The following is a 21,735-nucleotide window of genomic DNA, read 5'->3' as shown; positions in this document are numbered from 1 at the left end:
AGATCCTCTCACAGGTCAGGTTGGGTGGGGAGCGTTGCTGCACAGCTCTTTTCAGGTCTCTCCAGAGATGTTAGATCGGGTTCAAGTCCGGGCTCTTGCTGGGCCACTCAAGGACATTCAGAGACTTGTCCCGAAGCCACTCCTGCGTTGTCTTGGCTATGTGCTTAGGGTCGTGGTCCTGTTGGAAGGTGAACCTACGCCCCAGTCTGAGGCCCTGAGCGCTCTGGAGTAGGTTTTCATCAAGGATCTCTCTGTACTTTGCTCTGTTCATATTTCCCTCGATCCTGACTAGTCTCCCAGTCCCTGCCGCTGAAAAACATCCCCACAGCATGATGCTGCCACCACCATGCTTCACCGTAGGGATGGTGCTAGGTTTCCTCCAGATGCGACACTTGGCATTCAGGCCAAAGAGTTTAAACTTGGTTTCATCAGACCAGAGAATCTTGTTTCTCATGGTCTGAGAGTCTTTAGGTGCCTTTTGACAGCCCACTTGGAGTTTGCCATGTGCCTTTTACTGTTGGTGGAGTGCGGCAGAGATGGTTGTCCTTTAGGAAGTTTTTCCCCATCTCCACAGAGGAACTCTGGAGCTCTGTCAGAGTGACCATCGGGTTCTTGGTCACCTCCCTGACCAAGGCCTTTCTACCCCTAGTGCTCAATTTGGCCGGGCAGCCAGCTCTAGGAAGCTCCAAACTTCTTCCATTTAAGAATAATGGAGGCCACTGTGTTATTGGGGACCATCAATGCTGCAGAAATGTTTTGCTACTCTTCCCCAGATCTGTGCCTCAACACAATCTTGTCTCTGAGCTCTGTGGACAATTCCTTCGACCTCATGGCCTGGTTTTTGCTCTGGCATGCACTGTCAACTGTGGGACCTTTATATAGACAGGTGTGTGCCTTTCCAAATCATGTCCAATCAATTGAATTTACCACAGGTGGACTCCAATCAAGTTGTAGAAACAGCTCAAGGATGATCATTGGAAACAGGGTGCACCTGAGCTCAATTTCAAGTCTCATAGCGAAGGGTCTGAATACTTATGTAAATAAGGAACCTGTTGTTGCTTTGTCATTATGAGGTATTGTGTGTAGATGAGAACAAAATAATATTTAATCCATTTTAGAATAAGGATGTAACGTATCAAAATGTGGGAAAAGTCAATGGGTCTGAATACTTTCCGAATGCACTGTACTTGCAAAACACACTCAATAAGTAGATTTTTATTATAAATGTGTGCTTGTACTGCTTGATTGTGAGCTAAACGTCTCTTTCCCTCTCTCTCCCCCTCCCTCTCTGCCTCCCCTGAAGATCCCTCGTGGAGGACGACGACCCTCACATGAAAGTGTCGCTGGGGTGTGGTGACATGGGCATCTCTGCCCACCTACAGGCTTCCAAAACAGGAAACACTCGCTTCTTCACAAGCAACACACACAGCTCAGTGGTCCTTCAGGTGAGCAGTAATGGATGGGAGGGAGAGGAGAGAGACCGAGAGATGGTGTTGCTTCAGAGGATGTTCAGATTGATACAGATTGATGAACCTCATAAAAGCCCTAATGAAATATGCCAGGGTGATTTTCATGTGCCTTCAGAGATCCAGTGATTGATTGAAAAGCTAGATAGTCAGTATGTCTGTATGGTGTCTGAGAATCTTCCAGACAAAGGCCAAGGGTCTGATCTGGCCTTTACCCAACTCTAAAAATATCTACAACACAACAAGAAATTACACAAATGGCCCTGGGATTGTTTCAATTAGGTTTTCTGTAGAAAATTGTTTTATAAAAGCCATTGCCGGTAACAAAAAGTTGTTCCTGTGCAGCACCAAACATGCTCATCTATCTCCAACAATCTAATCTCTAGTGTATGATATTTTTATGCAACTCTAAATCACAAGTCATTTTTCCTTTACGGTAGTGTTGCATGGTATACCTGTACCACGGTAATATCACAGTACCAAAATGTCATGATACCAACATTTTAGAATGAAGTAGTACCATTTCATATGATACTACCACATTTTTCAGCCCTAGCGATCTAAAGAACCTGCTGCAATTCAGTTGAATTGAAGCGACAGCCACTAGTCTCTTTTATGCACAGGTCCAATCATATCCACTTCACTTTCATGCTCACATCACGTGTAGCAGCTGTAATCAGCCAGCATAACCCCCTACCAGCCCTCATTCACCTGCTTCTCTCCTTCTGCTCTTCATGAGCATCTATTCCTCAGTCAGTTAAAAAATATATAATTTAGCCATGATGGCGACGGGGATGCAGACCCTGATGAGTCTTCTGTTGTTAGAGTTGTACATTTGTTACATTGGAGCAGCACGCAGAGCGAGCAATGATGATACATTGTATCATTACATCACCTGTTATAACCATTTTATAAGATTTCACAAACTATGTTGCGGGCCGTTTTAAACTAATCCCGGGACTCTAATTATTGGTTTGATAACAAACAATGTTGTTCAGTCATGATACCTACCTAGCTAACAACCTGGTAACTTGACAGTAGGTCAAGGCTAATTTGATTGGCACAGGAAGAAAGGAAAAGGGTCTGCTACTCATGAGATGTGCTTCAAAGGGAGGATTCATATAGGCTAATGTAAGCTTAAACTATACCACAAATCAATGTCTTTCTTGTGCTCCTTAAATTCTGTTTGGTGCCTAACGTTTTAAAAGTTGGGGCAGTGTGTGTGTATATGTGTTTAGGAGCAAGAGAGTGGTGTGTGTGTTCATGAGAGGGAGACAGAGAGTAAGGGAGGGAGAGTGTGTATGTGTCTGTTAACTGAAGAGTAGAAGGTTTCAGGCAGTGTTTTCCCCTTACTGACACAATAACAAGCAGATCATTATGCAGTGTTTTCCCCTTACTGACACAATGACCAGCAGATCATTATGCAGTGTTTTCCCCTTACTGACACAATAACAAGCAGATTATTATGCAGTGTTTTCCCTTTACTGACACAATAACAAGCAGATCATTATGCAGTGTTTTCCCTTTACTGACATAATAACAAGCAGATCATTATGCAGTGTTTTCCTTTTACTGACACAATAACAAGCAGATCATTATGCAGTGTTTTCCCTTTACTGACATAATAACAAGCAGATCATTATGCAGTGTTTTCCCCTTACTGACACAATGACAAGCAGATCATTATGCAGTGTTTTCCCCTTACTGACACAATGACCAGCAGATCATTATGCAGTGTTTTCCCCTTACTGACACAATAACAAGCAGATTATTATGCAGTGTTTTCCCTTTACTGACACAATAACAAGCAGATCATTATGCAGTGTTTTCCCTTTACTGACACAATAACAAGCAGATCATTATGCAGTGTTTTCCCCTTACTGACACAATAACATGCAGATTATCATGCAGTGTTTTCCCCTTACTGACACAATGACATGCAGATCATTAAGCAGTGTTTTCCCCTTACTGACACAATGACAAGCAGATCATTATGCAGTGTTTTCCCCTTACTGACACAATAACATGCAGATCATTATGCAGTGTTTTCCCCTTACTGACACAATAACATGCAGATCATTATGCAGTGTTTTCCCCTTACTGACACAATGACAAGCAGATCATTATGCAGTGTTTTCCCCTTACTGACACAATGACAAGCAGATCATTATGCAGTGTTTTCCCCTTACTGACACAATGACAAGCAGATCATTATGCAGTGTTTTCCCCTTACTGACACAATGACAAGCAGATAATTTTGCAGTGTCTTCCACTTACTGACACAATGACAAGCAGATCATTATGCAGTGTTTTCCCCTTACTGACACAATGACAAGCAGATCATTATGCAGTGTTTTCCCCTTACTGACACAATAACAAGCAGATCATTATGCAGTGTTTTCCCCTTACTGACACAATGACATGCAGATCATTATGCAGTGTTTTCCCCTTACTGACACAATGACAAGCAGATCATTATGCAGTGTTTTCCCCTTACTGACATAATAACAAGCAGATCATTATGCAGTGTTTTCCCCTTACTGACACAATAACAAGCAGATCATTATGCAGTGTTTTCCCCTTACTGACACAATAACAAGCAGATCATTATGCAGTGTTTTCCCTTTACTGACACAATAACAAGCAGATCATTATGCAGTGTTTTCCCCTTACTGACACAATAACAAGCAGATCATTATGCAGTGTTTTCCCCCTTACTGACACAATGACAAGCAGATCATTATGCAGTGTTTTCCCCTTACTGACACAATAACAAGCAGATCATTATGCAGTGTTTTCCCCTTACTGACACAATGACAAGCAGATCATTATGCAGTGTTTTCCCCTTACTGACACAGTAACAAGCAGATCATTATGCAGTGTTTTCCCCTTACTGACACAATGACATGCAGATCATTATGCAGTGTTTTCCCCTTACTGACACAATGACAAGCAGATCATTATGCAGTGTTTTCCCCTTACTGACATAATAACAAGCAGATCATTATGCAGTGTTTTCCCCTTACTGACACAATAACAAGCAGATCATTATGCAGTGTTTTCCCCTTACTGACACAATAACAAGCAGATCATTATGCAGTGTTTTCCCTTTACTGACACAATAACAAGCAGATCATTATGCAGTGTTTTCCCCTTACTGACACAATAACAAGCAGATCATTATGCAGTGTTTTCCCCTTACTGACACAATGACAAGCAGATCATTATGCAGTGTTTTCCCCTTACTGACACAATGACAAGCAGATCATTATGCGGTGTTTTCCCCTTACTGACACAATGACAAGCAGATCATTATGCGGTGTTTTCCCCTTACTGACACAATGACATGCAGATCATTATGCAGTGTTTTCCCCTTACTGACACAATGACAAGCAGATCATTATGCAGTGTTTTCCCCTTACTGACACAATGACAAGCAGATCATTATGCAGTGTTTTCCCCTTACTGACACAATGACAAGCAGATAATTTTGCAGTGTCTTCCACTTACTGACACAATGACAAGCAGATCATTATGCAGTGTTTTCCCCTTACTGACACAATGACAAGCAGATCATTATGCAGTGTTTTCCCCTTACTGACACAATGACAAGCAGATCATTATGCAGTGTTTTCCCCTTACTGACACAATAACAAGCAGATCATTATGCAGTGTTTTCCCCTTACTGACACAATAACAAGCAGATCATTATGCAGTGTTTTCCCCTTACTGACATAATAACAAGCAGATCATTATGCAGTGTTTTCCCCTTACTGACACAATAACAAGCAGATCATTATGCAGTGTTTTCCCCTTACTGACACAATAACAAGCAGATCATTATGCAGTGTTTTCCCTTTACTGACACAATAACAAGCAGATCATTATGCAGTGTTTTCCCCTTACTGACACAATAACAAGCAGATCATTATGCAGTGTTTTCCCCTTACTGACACAATGACAAGCAGATCATTATGCAGTGTTTTCCCCTTACTGACACAATAACAAGCAGATCATTATGCAGTGTTTTCCCCTTACTGACACAATGACAAGCAGATCATTATGCAGTGTTTTCCCCTTACTGACACAGTAACAAGCAGATCATTATGCAGTGTTTTCCCCTTACTGACACAATGACATGCAGATCATTATGCAGTGTTTTCCCCTTACTGACACAATGACAAGCAGATCATTATGCAGTGTTTTCCCCTTACTGACATAATAACAAGCAGATCATTATGCAGTGTTTTCCCCTTACTGACACAATAACAAGCAGATCATTATGCAGTGTTTTCCCCTTACTGACACAATAACAAGCAGATCATTATGCAGTGTTTTCCCCTTACTGACACAATGACAAGCAGATCATTATGCAGTGTTTTCCCCTTACTGACACAATGACAAGCAGATCATTATGCAGTGTTTTCCCCTTACTGACACAATGACAAGCAGATCATTATGCAGTGTTTTCCCTTTACTGACACAATGACAAGCAGATCATTATGCAGTGTTTTCCCCTTACTGACACAATAACAAGCAGATCATTATGCAGTGTTTTCCCCTTACTGACACAATGACAAGCAGATCATTATGCAGTGTTTTCCCCTTACTGACACAGTAACAAGCAGATCATTATGCAGTGTTTTCCCCTTACTGACACAATAACAAGCAGATCATTATGCAGTGTTTTCCCCTTACTGACACAATAACAAGCAGATCATTATGCAGTGTTTTCCCCTTACTGACACAATAACATGCAGATCATTATGCAGTGTTTTCCCCTTACTGACACAATGACAAGCAGATTATTATGCAGTGTTTTCCCCTTACTGACACAATAACAAGCAGATCATTATGCAGTGTTTTCCCCTTACTGACACAATAACAAGCAGATTATTATGCAGTGTTTTCCCTTTACTTTTATTTTATTTATTTATCCATTATTTTACCAGGTAAGTTGACTGAGAACACGTTCTCATTTGCAGCAACGACCTGGGGAATAGTTACAGGTGAGAGGAGGGGGATGAATGAGCCAATTGTAAACTGGGGATTATTAGGTGACCGTGATGGTTGAGGGCCAGATTGGGAATTTAGCCAGGACACCGGGGTTAACACCCCTACTCTTACGATAAGTGCCATGGGATCTTTAATGACCTCAGAGAGTCAGGACACCCGTTTAACGTCCCATCCGAAAGACGACACCTTATACAGAGCAGTGTCCCCAATCACTGCCCTGGGGCATTGGGATCTTTGTTTAGACCAGAGGAAAGAGTGCCTCCTACTGGCCCTCCAACACCACTTCCAGCAGCATCTGGTCTCCCATCCAGGGACTGACCAGGACCAACCCTGCTTAGCTTCAGAAGCAAGCCAGCAGTGGTATGCAGGGTGGTATGCTGCTGGCATATAACTGACACAATAACTGACACAATTTACTGACACAATAACAAGCAGATCATTATGCAGTGTTTTCCCCTTACTGACACAATAACAAGCAGATCATTATGCAGTGTTTTCCCCTTACTGACACAATAACAAGCAGATCATTATGCAGTGTTTTCCCCTTACTGACACAATAACAAACAGATTATTATGCAGTGTTTTCCCCTTACTGACACAATAACAAGCAGATCATTATGCAGTGTTTTCCCCTTACTGACACAATAACAAGCAGATCATTATGCAGTGTTTTCCCCTTACTGACACAATGACGAGCAGATCATTATGCAGTGTTTTCCCCTTACTGACACAATGACAAGCAGATCATTATGCAGTGTTTTCCCCTTACTGACACAATAACAAGCAGATCATTATGCAGTGTTTTCCCCTTACTGACACAATGACAAGCAGATCGTTATGCAGTGTTTTCCCCTTACTGACACAATAACAAGCAGATCATTATGCAGTGTTTTCCCCTTACTGACACAATGACAAGCAGATCATTATGCAGTGTTTTCCCCTTACTGACACAATGACAAGCAGATCATTATGCAGTGTTTTCCCCTTACTGACATAATAACAAGCAGATCATTATGCAGTGTTTTCCCCTTACTGACACAATGACATGCAGATCATTATGCAGTGTTTTCCCCTTACTGACACAATAACAAGCAGATCATTATGCAGTGTTTTCCCCTTACTGACACAATGACAAGCAGATCATTATGCAGTGTTTTCCCCTTACTGACACAATGACAAGCAGATCATTATGCAGTGTTTTCCCCTTACTGACACAATGACAAGCAGATCATTTTGCAGTGTCTTCCACTTACCGACACAATGACAAGCAGATCATTATGCATCTATATTCCTTCCTCCCAATCCTCCAGACAAATCACAGGTAGGCCTTTGCAAATATGAGCAAATCAGCCATTCTATAAACTATTATATTATACACTAAGCAGTGTGAAGTTAAATTCAATATGTTAGATTGAGTAGAAGTGTGAATTTCACTGCCAGGTTTTTGCGTAGCACATGCACAGAACATTTAGGAAATGGGAACAAGCGTCCGGGGGACAGGGCAAACAGGACGCTAGGCCACAGATTTTTGCCACTGTGGTATCGTGATACTTCTCGGTATCGTTATACTTGGCCTGGTATCGTTAGTAAAATGACACTGCAACACTAAGGTTATAATTCTCAAACACTGTTTACGTTTCTTCTTTTGATGTAGAAAATATTATGGAATTGTTTCAATGAACGTCAAACTTGTTATAAGCACATCAGGGTTTAGACTTCACTAAAAAGAAACCCATGTTCTCAAATTTGGAGATAAAAATGAGGGCTGTCACTGACTAAAAACAATCTTTGTCGACCGAGAGTCGTCCGTTTCTTTCGACCAATCGATTGGTCGAAATGTTTTTACTTATTTTTCCATATATAGACAGACACACCTATGTGTTTGAATAAAACCAACTACATATTTTTTATTTAACCTTTATTTAACTAGGCTAGTCAGTTAAGAACAAATTCTTATTTTACAATGACTGCCTAACACGGACGACGCTGGGCCAATTGTGCGCTGCCCTATGGGACTCCCGATCACGGCCGGTTGTGATACAGGGATCGAACCAGGGTCTGTAGTGACGCTTCTAGCACTGATATGCAGTGCCTTAGACCACTGCGCCACTCGGGAGCCCAATGCACTGAGTTTGTCTGATGTTTTAAGCACACTGTTTGATTAAATGATTAAGACACACACATGACTCAAGAACGAGCCCGACGGTCACACTTTAAAAAAAGTTAGTGCCTGTGTGACTGGCGCACGTTGTCTCGCTCTCCTCTCTACTGCAGCAAAAAGGCACCACAGCACAGCAAGTGTTTATTGCGCTGTCCGTGCTGAAGCTGCTACATCATTTCAGCCATTTAGTTTCTTTCTTGCTTCTGACTCAAACGCTATGTTACCGAAATCATTAATTTGTTTAGGAAAAACATTCTCTGTTCCCTCAACACTTGCTCTCTTTATGTGAAACATGAACGCATTTCATCGCATCTGGCCAATAGGGCCTGACCTATAGCCTATCATAGTCACATCAATAAATGGCTTATAACAAACTCCAAACACAGTAATGTCGACAGCAAAATGAATGCTGAGGACGTGAAAAAGAAACTCGAAACGGGCGAATGTTTAATGGTTTCTCAGGAGGGAAAGGGGAAGTCAGATACGCGGAACACATTTGACTTAGTTAGGGAAACTACAGGAGATCAAGAAAATGGAGCGTATAGGAGCAAGCGTTGCGTGAGTATATTATGTGTGCCAAACAGTTGCATTTTTCTGACCATTTGGAACATTGTAAATAATGATATTGACATTACTTATTATTATTATTAAACTGATGATCATAATAATAACAACAATAAGGAGATTATAAAAAGGGAGGGAATAGGAGTGAGAGCTGCGTGCATATCTGTGATAATCCAGCCCAGCCTCATGGATAATCAGGTGCTGTTAGATTACGATATTATTTTTCTGCCTGTTTGGAACTGTGTAAACAACACAAAATAAATGATAAGTAGTACCAGTCTGTTGTAACGAAAAAAATTGGAAAGCCATTATTACAGCATAATAAATGCCAAATCTGTGAAATTGCTTTATCCGACATTTTGCCATTGCATGAGACTTGGTGTACACGGAATCAGTAGGCTATTAAACAAACACTCAAAATGGCAACAGAAGCAGCATTTGTCTTATTTCATTAGATATATATGCATGATTGATAAAGCCAGGCACATTTAACAGTTAGGCTATTGATTATATACCTAATTTAAATTGGGGGTTGCCCGCTCCTCAATTTTCTTAGACAATTGGGCTAAACCCTATTCGCATTGGGCTAGTATTACTAGAGAACGTTGGTTATGTAATTATTACACCAGAATGTCCATTAATCCAGAGGACGATTCGGATGGGATTAGTTTTTTCCAAACTGCTCCCTGTAATTATTACATTTTTTCTAATAAATTGACAGTGTGAAGACAAGTCCAGACGATAAAAGGGCTACACTGATAACTCGAGCTTGGTTCCCAAGTTTCTAAACCATACCAAACCGTCTTTGGTGTAGTGTCGCCATAATATTTGAATTGAGGAAGTGTGATCATAATCATTAGGATATTTTAGCGATCCGTATTATACGTCCTAAATGCCCCACAGCCTTCAGATGTGAGCTAAACAGTGCACTTGCACTTGAGATGCGTTTGAAGGCTGTGGATGCGAAAGTGAACTTATTATTTCCCAACATTTAGGTCAGTTGTATGCTGCTTTGCGATCTATTAACAGAAATGGTTACATTAAATAGGCGCAATATTTTTTATCTGATGCATTTGTCAATATTCAATTCATACTCACAAAACGTATGAACAAAAACATTCACTGTGAAAGTTGATACATGTAGGCCCTTCATATATTTTGAAGGGCCTACATGTATATCATATAGTTTTCTTGCTCAAACTGTTAGAAACACCTGTCAAACTCAGACATGTATCTCAAAACACAGGGATGTCGATTCGCATAGGTCTAGTATAATCAGAGGACCTTTGAGACAAAAAAAACTGTACAAATTACTGACATGGCAGATTCGGACGGGACTAAAATTACAGATGTGGTGTTTTGTGCTTGTGCACATAATTACATTACCCGACCACACCCAGTAAAACTAATCCCGTCCGAATAGATTTTAAGGCAAGGACTGCCTCCGCAGCATTGTTCTCAATCCCAATATGATGGTTAATTTTGCTATTATGCACATAGCAACATAGGGAAAGGCGCATTAATTATACGGCGCACTGAATATTGTTTCAGAACCGCATACGGTGAGCATATCCAACGCGGGATAAAGCGCATTTGTTATAAAATAATATTGGATTTATTAGTGTTCCACCATTATTTTTACATAATATAACCATATGCAATTTCAGTATCACATGTCTTAAAGTGATGGACTGTGCCATCCCCATGGCCTCCGCAATGGATTAGTCCACTGAGACAGGCGCGAATCAGGTGCGACAGGTGTTTTGCGACTGCTTGACTACATGCTGACCACACCGCTTGCATCACGCTCGCCAAAGTGCGTCTGCGTTGCCAAGCCCTAAAATAAAGTCAGTTTATTTGTGATGCTGAACACGGTGCAAGTCCTGCATCTCCCATCTACTCATTGGTTTATAGAAGCATATACCCACATGCCATCTCCTCATTGGTTAAACCCACGTGGGTGATTGAAAGATGAACTGAGGTCGGTTGTGGTAATACACCTTATTATGAAAGTTAGTTGCCAATCGCCATATAAAGTCCAAAGAAAAAGCCTGGAAGGAGGAGAGATGACTAGAAACGATACGGTTGACCGTTTTATGTGTGGATGAATTGTCGGAGTAGAGGACCTTGTGCATTTCAGGTAAAATAACAACTCAACGTTTATACCCCAGGACAAATTAGCTAGCAACAGCAAGCTAGCTAAATAGGACAAATTAGCTTGCAACTGCAAGCTAGTTAGCTTAATTGCCATAAATGTTTAATGCTTTTCGACCTGTCCCCAATTTAATATAATTGGTTCTGAGTTTTTGCTATTTCAACCTGCGTGTCGTGATCGCGTTTGGTGTGGGGGGACAAAATCTATTTGCACATGATGGCGCACGCGCGTGCCTGGTTTGGGCATGGTAGAAATCTCTGTCGACCAAACAATGGACCAGTCGACTAAATGGGGTCAGCCTTAGACAAAATCTGGTGAGTTTTTTCACAATGCAGTTTATATAATTCTGACAATCACACTCACACTAAGAACACGACCCACCCACTCTAATCACTGGCACATCTGAAGTCAGGATGCGATGTGTGTGGAGGGTCAAAGCACATAAATAACGGAATAAATCAAGGTCACGTGTGCAAGCTGGTTAAGATATATAAGACTTGACTTTCATACCCATTCACTGCATTTGATAAGGACGATGATCAGTAAATTCTTCCGTTGACTCAAAGGGAATTATGTTCTAAGAACATTGAAAACTGTCTGTTATGCTCTCTACAAAGAGTTGTCAAACTGATATCTTCATGAAGTTGGATTGTAATATTGGAAATGGACTGTTCCCTCTAGTTGAAATGGTTTACTTTTTTCACCGCATGCATAGAACAAGATGTCTTCTGCATATGAGAAGATAAAAAGAAAGCGTGATAACAATTGAATTGGAGAAGAAATCCATGATATTGTTTATATACAGTAGCTAGCTGGAAGGGAAAGACAGAGACATGGTGAGTGAGTCAGTGAGTCAGGCTCCAAGGCCTGCCTTGCCCATGCCAGTCTCTGTCCACATGTGAAGGTCGTCACAGAGAGAGGGACCCCCAGGCCAGGCAAGAGCTGGCAGAAAGCTGTTGGACTCGTCAATGTGTGACCTTTCCACACTGTGTGTATTCCACAACCTGCCACGATGATGGAGGTGTGTTGTGTTGACGTGTGGACGTGTTGTTAGACAGAGTGCTTCAAAGGTTTCCCTTCAACAGTGTAATAGCCTTTTAGCTGGTGAATAGTTTTTATACCTGCTGTTGAAGAGCGTATTATTGTGTTGAAAAGGTCTCAGGAACACAGCACAGAGTGGGTGTATACGTGTGATTTAGCCCAATGCTGATGTGGGATGTCACTTAATCACATTGACACTGTCTCTGTCGTTGCTGCAAGTAGGGCTGTGATGGTCATGGAATTTTGGATGATGGTAATAGCAAAGAAATAATAATGTTTTTTTAGATGCACATTGCCTCCTTTCCTCTACTCCTGAATGCATGTGCTGCCATAGAAATATAATTACTTCGTCAATGATGGTATAATGGGTGGACTGGCGGCCATTGCGAGTGTAACTATAGCAGCATCGCATTAGTGGAAACCAAGACTGTTCTCAGGGCAGGCCTGGTTGTAGCTAGATATGTTCGAGTCGTGTCGGGGACAATTTTAGCTAACCATTTTCCTAACCTTAACCTAATTATTCTAACCTGAAACGTTAATTATTCTAACCTGCTATGAAAAGTCACTTCTGCTAGTCAATACCGGCAGACTTGCCCTGAAAACAGTCTTGGTTTCCACTAATGCAATACAGTGTTCCCATAAGCGCAAAGCAGGAGGTGTACCCATCTATATGTGCTGTGATTTGTTGATTCAACTCAACTGACATTACAAAAAATACCTTCCATTGCATGAGCCACATCCACTTAACTTAATTTGAGTGAACATTCTACATTACATGGAAATTATTGATTTGATATTGCATCACAGTATGGTGCACAGAAAAATGTGCATTAAAACTATTCATCTCAGGGCCTCCTGAGTGGTACAGCAGTCTAAGGCAGTGCTAGAGGCATCACTGCAGACCCGGGTTCGATCCCAGCTGTATCACAACTGTCCGTGATCAGGAGTACCATAGGGCGGCGCACAATTGGCCCAGCGTAAACCCGGGTTAGGGGAGATTTGGCCGGGGGGGGGGGGGCTTTACTTGGCTCATCGCTCTCAAGCGACTCATTGTGGCAGGCTGGGCGCCTGCAGGCTGACCTCGTTTATCGGGTGAACAGTGTTTCCTCCGACACATTGCTGCGGCTGGCTTCCGAGTTAAGCAGGCAGGTGATAATTAAGAAGCGCGGCTTGGTGGGTCATGTTTCGGAGGATGCATGAACTCGACCTTCGCCTTCTGAGCCTCTTGGGGAGTTGCAGCGATGAGACGAGATCACGATGGGGGATGGGGAGACGAGATGGGGAGAAAAGGGGGTAAAATGTTTTTAAAATATGTCTCGTTGAATAATAACAAACACTTTATTGAATAATCCCTACTGTTGACCAATCACCGGCAACAGGGCGTAGACTTTGGCTACCGACTTTGGCTACCGACTTTGGCTACCGACTTCGGCTTGCCTCAAAAAAAAAAAAAAAACCTTGACGAAGACCAAAAAAGACGAAGAACAAAAAAGTCACAAAATGTTGTCGTAATATATACACAAACTGTTCCGAACTGTTTCAGATGGGAAGCATGCAGACACGTTTAGACTCCACTGTGGGCTTAACGACACCATAATTGTCCTATTTAGCTAACATCGACATCGGTTTTTCCTCAACATAAAAACGTTTATTTTTATTTTTATGTTGCTGGAGTAATGACTTTGTATTCAGAATGTCAAGGAAGCCGTCTAGAAACAATCAATTTGACCAGTAGAAAATGTGATATCATTGCTATTAAGCCGGGTGAGCATTATAGTTCTGTGGCATATTCATTTAACATGTATTTGTCTGGTTTTACCCCCCAAAAATATTTTCCTGGCAGGAATTTACATTAAATCAAAATGAAATTTAAAACGTGCTGTAACATTTTCTTTATGAGGGTAGACAAATGATGACTTTAGGGATATACGTGTTTTATTTGCAGGAAGGTTGTCAAGAAACGTTAGCGCTGTCGTGTGGTGATTAAGTTAGGATCATCCAGTCTCGGTGTACCAGTCTGGGCAGGGCTATAGAGAGCAGGTTGAGCCCCTCAGGAATGAGGCCATGGTTCAGGACAGACAGGGTCTCTCCACAGTACACAGAGCAGCTCTCTAATAGGCTGGTCTCTCCTGTCTCTCTCTCTCCCTCCTTCCCAGGGATTTGACCAGCTGAGGATAGAGGGATTACTGTGTGATGTCACGCTGGTGGCGGGGGACGGAGACGAAGCCTTTCCAGTGCACCGCGCCATGATGGCCTCCTCCAGCGACTACTTCAAAGCCATGTTCACAGGTAAGACAATATGCCTCTGTCTCTCACCTGCAGCACAAATCACGGGATGGGATAACATCATATTGTGTTTAATGTTCATTAACAGACTGAGTGATCAGAGGATTAGCCTGCTTGTCACACATCCGTCAATCACTCTCCACTCTGGGGCTCTGCTGCTGTTAGCATTGTGTTGTCTGGTTGTTGCGTAAATCTCCTTCTGATGGAAGCACTCTCTCTCTCTCTGTGTGTGTGTGTGTGTGTGTGTGTGTGTGTGTGTGTGTGTGTGTGTGTGTGTGTGTGTGTGTGTGTGTGTGTGTGTGTGTGTGTGTGTGTGTGTGTGTGTGTGTGTGTGTGTGTGTGTGTGTGTGTGTGTGTGTGTGTGTGTCAGCCATGGCGAATCAGAAGGGCGTTGTTGGTCTCTGTCTTGTTTCTCCTGCCTGGTAGATGGAAACATTATTAACGTGTCAATCTCCCTGAAAGAGGCTTCTCCCAAAGTGCTCTTTCTCTTTAAGCACAACGTGAATCCTCCAGGGTTTGAGATGCTGCTTTTTACTTCCCTTGTCATCTCTACAATCTGACAAGCTACACTACATGACCAAAAGTATGTGGACAACTGCTCGTCGAACATCTCATTCCAAAATCATGGGCAGTAATATGGAGTTGTTCCCCCCTTTGCTGCTATAACAGCCTCCACTCTTCTGGGAAGGCTATCCACTAGATGTTGGAACATTGCTGCGGGAACATGCTTCCATTCAGCCACAAGAGCATTAGTGAGGTTGGGCGTTTAGGAAGCACAGAATCGTGTAGAATGTCATTGTATGCAGTAACGTTAAGATTTCCCTTCACTGAAACTAAGGGGCTTAGACCGAACCATGAAAAACAGCCCCAGACCATTATTCCTCCTCCACCAAACTTTACAGTTGGCATTATGCGTTCGGCAGGTAGCATTCTTCTGGCATCCACCAAACCCAGATTTGTCCGTCAGACTGCCAAATGGTGAAGCATGATTAATCACTCCAGAGAACGCGTTTCCACTGCTCCAGAGTTCAATGGCGGCGAGCTTTACAACACTCCAGCCGACGCTTGGCTCGGCCATGGAAACCCATTTCGCAAAGCTCCCGAAGAACAGTTCTTGTGCTGACGTTGCTTCCAGAGGCAGTTTGGAACTCGGTAGTGAGTGTTGCAACCGAGGACAGACGATTTTTACGCGCTTCAGCATGCGGTGGTCCCGTTCTGTGAGCTTGTGTGGCCTACCACTTAGTGTCTGAGCCGTTGTTGCTCCCAGACATTTCCACTTCACAGTAACAGCACTTATAGTTGACCAGGGCAGCTCTAGCAGGGCAGAAATGTGACGAACTAACTTGATGGATTTTATACACCTGTCAGCGACGGGTGTGGCTGAAATAGCCAAATCCACTAATTTGAAGGGTCCACATACTTTTGTATATATAGTGTACCTTAACTTGAATTAGACATGGGGCCTTTTCCCCAGGTGTTAAGGTTTTGATTTGCCTTGTGCTTTTACAGAAATAATAAGGCTTTTCACAAGACAATGCAAATATTGCATTCATCACGGAGATGAGCCTGGGGTTGTTTAGAAATGTGCTTTATTTTATTGTACAATGCCTGGGAAATCATTTCTGTGATCAGCAACGATATTCAGCATTTCGTTTTTTATTTTATTTCTTCTTGTAGCTTAGCAACTGCCTCACTGAGGACGTGAATAGAAATGACTTTGATAGATGGAGTTATTCCCCAAAAGTTAGGCAATATCATATGTCCTTTTCTTAACAGCCAAAATTGGAAAGCCTTAATACATGTAAGTGGTTCAACAGATATTTGACATGTGTGCAGCCTATCTGAGAGGTTCACAAGTGTTGCTAAGCTGAAATAGATGTGTTAAGAGGGAAGTGAGTCACAGTTTAAGCCTGTAGTAAGGAGCGGAAGTATGCTGTTGTGACGCTGGGCAACAGCTTTTTACTGCAACTCACAGCCCGTTCTGGGTGAATTATACAACAGTCTCCAGGCTTTGGTGAATACATTTCCTTTACATGCAACCATAATGGTAGATGTGTGAAAGCTCGGTGGAGTGGCGTCTGTTTCTTCGGTTAGCCTTGACTGTCAATGGTAGAGCTCATAGGTGATGCTGTTCTGTTTTTATCTGACTGGTGCATTGTATAATGCTCCTCTCTCTCGCCTCATCACGCAGGTGGAATGAAGGAACAGGATTTGATGTGTATCAAGCTTCATGGTGTCAACCGAATAGGCCTGAAGAAGATCATAGACTTCATCTACACGGCCAAGCTGTCTCTCAACATGGAGAACCTGCAGGACACACTGGAGGCAGCCAGCTTCCTCCAGATCCTCCCGGTGCTAGACTTCTGCAAGGTCTTTCTCATATCTGGGGTAAGGAACCTAACACAGCCTGCTCAGCCATCTAGCTCAGCCCTCCAGAACCAGCCAGGGGGGTTATACTCAGCAGTTTAAGATATCTGACTACTGTACTCTACTGCTTACTTTAATATCTACATTTGGTCTGCAGTTAAAGCACTGTGTAAAATGTGTTTATGTGTGGTGTTTCTGTGTGTGATTGAGAGTGGTTGCTTCTCACTGCTTCCCCTCTCTCCTTGGCTGCAGGTGTCCCTGGATAACTGTGTGGAGGTGGGGCGCATTGCTAACACGTACAACCTCACGGAGGTAGACAAATACGTTAACAACTTCATCCTCAAGAACTTTCCCTCGCTGCTGGGCACGGGGGACTTTGTCAAGCTGCCCTTTGAGCGGCTGGCCTTCGTTCTGTCTAGTAACAGTCTGAAGCACTGCAGCGAGCTGGACCTGTTCAAGGCTGCATGCCGCTGGCTCCGCTATGAGGACGGACGCATGGACCATGCCCCCAAGCTTATGAAGAACATCCGCTTCCCCCTCATGAACCCCCAGGAGCTCATCAACCACGTACAGACTGTGGACTTTATGCGCACAGACAACACATGTGTCAACCTCCTCCTGGAGGCCAGCAACTACCAGATGATGCCCTACATGCAACCGGTCATGCAGTCAGAGAGGACAGCCATCCGCTCAGACAGCGGCCACCTGGTCACCCTGGGCGGCGTCCTGCGCCAGCAGCTAGTGGTCAGTAAGGAGCTGCGTCTGTTTGACGAGAAGGCCCACGAGTGGAAGGCGCTGGCGCCCATGGACGCCCCTCGCTACCAGCACGGCATCGCCGTCATCGGCAACTTCCTCTTCGTGGTGGGAGGCCAGAGCAACTACGACACCAAAGGCAAGACTGCGGTGGACACAGTGTTCCGGTACGACCCGCGCTACAACAAGTGGATGCAGGTGGCGTGCCTTAACGAGAAACGCACCTTCTTCCACCTCAGCGCCCTCAAGGGACACCTCTACGCCGTGGGCGGCCGCAACGCTGCCGGAGAGCTGGGTTAGTTTAATTCACCAGGGTCGGTTTATCACGCTGCTTTTAGTCCTACTCTGAGGCTTAACATGTCTGGGTATATTTGGAAAGGGACATCTCACAGGAAATGGTAAAAGGCAAGCGTAAGGCACAGCAGTTGTCACATCTTGATGGTGTAGCACAGGTGGCTGTGTGATTATGGCATAGCCCTGGACCAGGCAGAGTGTAGGAGGGGATGAGGGAGGGCTAGCTGCAGCCAGACCCTGTGAACGACTGCAGCAGAAACCTCAAGGTGAAGGAGGAGTTGGTCAGGGTGGAATGTTTGTAAGTAGCATTGCAGGACACTGTGATCTGATGTCAGTGCCCAGCTCAGCACATAGACTCTCATTGCAGAGTGCCACCCTACTACCTCGATGCGGCCCTGCAATTGTAGGGGACAGGCTGGCCAGGTCATGCTATCCACTCTGCTCCTCTGGGCTCTGGGCTGTAATTACCACATTGGGCATGGGTCCTCGTGGGGCCCCCCTGCGCGTGCGTGCACTAGTACACTCTGAATGGACAGTCTCCTTGGCTGGTTAGTGCCTGTTATCCTTGGGAAGCCAGTCTGGCACTCAGACATTCTATCACTTGTTTCAAACGCAGCACAGAGTTCAGCCTTTTGAACATAAATCGTTATTTGATGTAGCCATGCGGAGGAGGGAGGGTTTTGAAACTTTGATTTGTTCCTGAGGTTCTGTCAGCTTATTTTAAAAGATTTAAAGAACATGAAAGGCTCCCCTCAGTCAGGGCGGTTTGAGATTACAGGATGGCGATGTGTGTGTGTGTGTGTGTGCGTGCGTGTACAGTCAGTGACACACACTAACACACAACCATTTGTTAACATAAGTTCTGATGGATGATGTGGTTATATTTTCAGGTTTAAAGGCCATCCATCCTGTTTATACCTCTATGGCCTCTCTCCATAACTGTCCATGTGAAGGCCCGTCATATTAATCCACTGAGACAGCCAGAGTACAAACATGTGAGGAACAATGACTGCACAGCTATCTCTGATGTTTCAATAATTCATTTGTAGGACGCTCTTGTAAATATAGCAGCATGTAACGAAAGCTCTTGAGCACTCATTTGCATGTTTACCTTAAAGCACCAAGCACTCTAAGGACAAGTGAAAATGTACTTGGTAGCTGGGGCTATTACTTAATTTTTAAGTTTTGGATATTTTTCAGAATGCATTCTTGCAAGTCATCCGTTATTGTTTAGGAACTGTGTGGGAAGTAGTAGATAGAGAATAGAGAGAGAACAGATGACTGATTAGTAGGGTTCTAATGAATCACTAAATGTCTGGTGCTGCCGTTTTAGTCTCCCAGTAAAGTTCGCTAAAGATATTTCTTCTTCTTCGAATGATATGGACTGTTAATGTTAATTAGGCCTAGGCTGCTTCCCCTTTGACAAGTTCTCACAGGAAATATTGGAGAAGTGAACACTGGCCTTAGTGAGATAATGATGATAACGTGATGTAGTGATGCTCTGAATTGGAGACCATCCATTTGGTCCACTGGGACTGCTCTATCAGAACTGTAGCCAGAGCTCTTTGTATCTGGGTTAAACCCTATAGGTAGGTCCCAGGGATTAGATCCCAAGGGTCAAATCAGCACCACGTTGGCACATAGGCTACCATTATTTCCCAAACTCGGTCTTCGGGATCCCAAGGGGTGCACTAATCATCAAGCTTTAATTATTTGAATCAGCTGTGTAGTGCTAGGGCAAAAACCAAAATGTGCACCCCTTGGGGTCCCCAGGACCGAGTTTGGGAAACACTGATAGCCTATGTGCCAACACGGTGCCGATTTGACCCTTGGGATCTATTTACTTCTATATTCAGCACACAAAGTACAGGTCAGTAAGGAGAGTGGAGGGTCAAGAAAGATGCTCTTGACGAAGTTGGAAACAGAGCTTTAGGAGATGTTAAGTGGTTATAGGGAGAGGTAACTAAACTAGTGTTTCCCCTATATGTATTTTGCAGTGGCGTAGTCCACTTACCCATTCAAAGTAGGAGGATACCTTTATTTAATTTTTGTAAATATTTTTTTTACCCTTTTTTTCCTCCCCAATTTCGTGGTATCCAATTGGTAGTTACAGTCTTGTCCCATTGCTGCAACTCCCGTACGGACTCAGGAGAGGTGAAGGTCGAGAGCCATGCGTCATCCGAAACATAACCCAGCCAAGCCGCACTGCTTCTTGACACAATGTCATGCTGTGGGCCAACAATTTAACAACAAAAAAGTCTGACACTAAAAAGACATTATCATTTTCACAATTTCAGAGTGTTATTTCAACCTCCTAGTTTGGAAATATGATTAAAATCACGTTTTTGACCGCACTGCCCCTTTAAATACAATAAAATATTTTGCCCTTCCTTTGCCTGACCAATAACCATCATCCAAATGTCTATGACTGTCACAGCCCTAGCCAGGGCTATGACAAAGGAGGATTGAGTGTTTGACCTGATCACCTGGACAGTTAGGTGGTATCTAAAACCTCATCACCCTCCAAACCAGCTTCTCCTTTAGACTACCTGATAATATCCTTTCTACTTCCAACTGCCATATGGAGACTCCTTAACCATTCTGCCCGGGTGCCAGCCAGCTTGAGAAATCAGCTTTGCCCTCTGTCTGGAAACTTGATTGGACAAATAATGTTCTAACCTGACAAATCACTGCACAATTGAGAGGTTCCAGATGGAGTGGAGTGAAGAGAACATCCCAGTCTGGCACCAGGCACTACTGAATTATGATAAGAGCCTTCAAGTGGAGTGGTACAGAGTAGGCCCTAATTATGTAATGGGGAGTAGATGCACCCTCCCTAGTATCTCTGTATAGACTAGAGTCACTGCAGGGTAGGAGCTGGGGAAGGGGCTAGGGAGGGGAGTGGTGGTTGGTGGGGGGATGTCTGCTTTGTATTTAGGTTCCTGGTTCAGTAGCTCCCACACTGACACCCTCCAAGGCTGCATTTGCAACTATGTTTGTTCTCCTTAGTTCTCTCTTGAACTACTTTCCCCTTTAATACTCTGTTTGTTTTCTCCTCTATTTCTTCCCCATGCAGCCACAGTGGAGTGCTACAACCCCAGGACAAACGAGTGGACGTACGTCGCTAAAATGAACGAGCCACACTACGGCCATGCAGGGACGGTGTACGGTGGTTACATGTATATTTCAGGTACGTTAGTACTATTAGATCCGGGGTTTGGTGAGCTTTTGTACTATGGGGGATAGTAGATTGACATAGTGTAGTGCTTTTGTTGTTCGTTAGGCCTACTCATCTTGTTGGCTGATGAAAAGTACATGTGGACAGTTCTTCTAACATGTTCAATATGCGTCTCAGAATTGGATAAGAAGGACGCACACCGGTGCGTTCCTGATGTGTCTGTCTTCACTTGAAGCCTACTTCGGAGCTGAGGTGCCTATGAAAAGGACCCGATCAATTGAGGTCATTGGCTAATAAGAATTGAGATATCTGACAGAGCTATGTAAGGGAAAGGTGCTTCAATGTGCGGCGATTGGCAGCCAGGGGAAGGGAATTATAATTATTATATTCAGCCCAAGGGCAAAATGTCCACTTTGGCCAAAGGCATGGATTTTTTTTAGGGGGCATAACAGCC

The 21,735-nt window shown here is 43.4% G+C and overlaps 1 protein-coding gene across 2 annotated transcripts in view; it reads left to right on the top strand.

The window, feature by feature from the left end:
- Positions 1-21,735, top strand: part of LOC120021409 (kelch-like protein 13) — a 70,600-nt gene that overhangs the window by 39,109 nt on the left and 9,756 nt on the right. For both annotated transcript variants that reach the window (XM_038965167.1, XM_038965166.1), the window contains exons 3-7: positions 1,304-1,445; positions 14,560-14,692; positions 16,881-17,077; positions 17,309-18,104; positions 21,180-21,293. In XM_038965167.1, the coding sequence (XP_038821095.1) occupies positions 1,304-1,445; positions 14,560-14,692; positions 16,881-17,077; positions 17,309-18,104; positions 21,180-21,293 (1,382 nt within the window). The remainder of the gene's footprint in view (positions 1-1,303; positions 1,446-14,559; positions 14,693-16,880; positions 17,078-17,308; positions 18,105-21,179; positions 21,294-21,735) is intronic.

This window comes from Salvelinus namaycush, chromosome 26, assembly GCF_016432855.1.
Source record: "Salvelinus namaycush isolate Seneca chromosome 26, SaNama_1.0, whole genome shotgun sequence".
Taxonomy (NCBI): Eukaryota; Metazoa; Chordata; class Actinopteri; order Salmoniformes; family Salmonidae; genus Salvelinus; species Salvelinus namaycush.
Note: the sequence above shows the minus strand (reverse complement) of the source record. Positions and strands in the feature narration are given on the sequence as shown.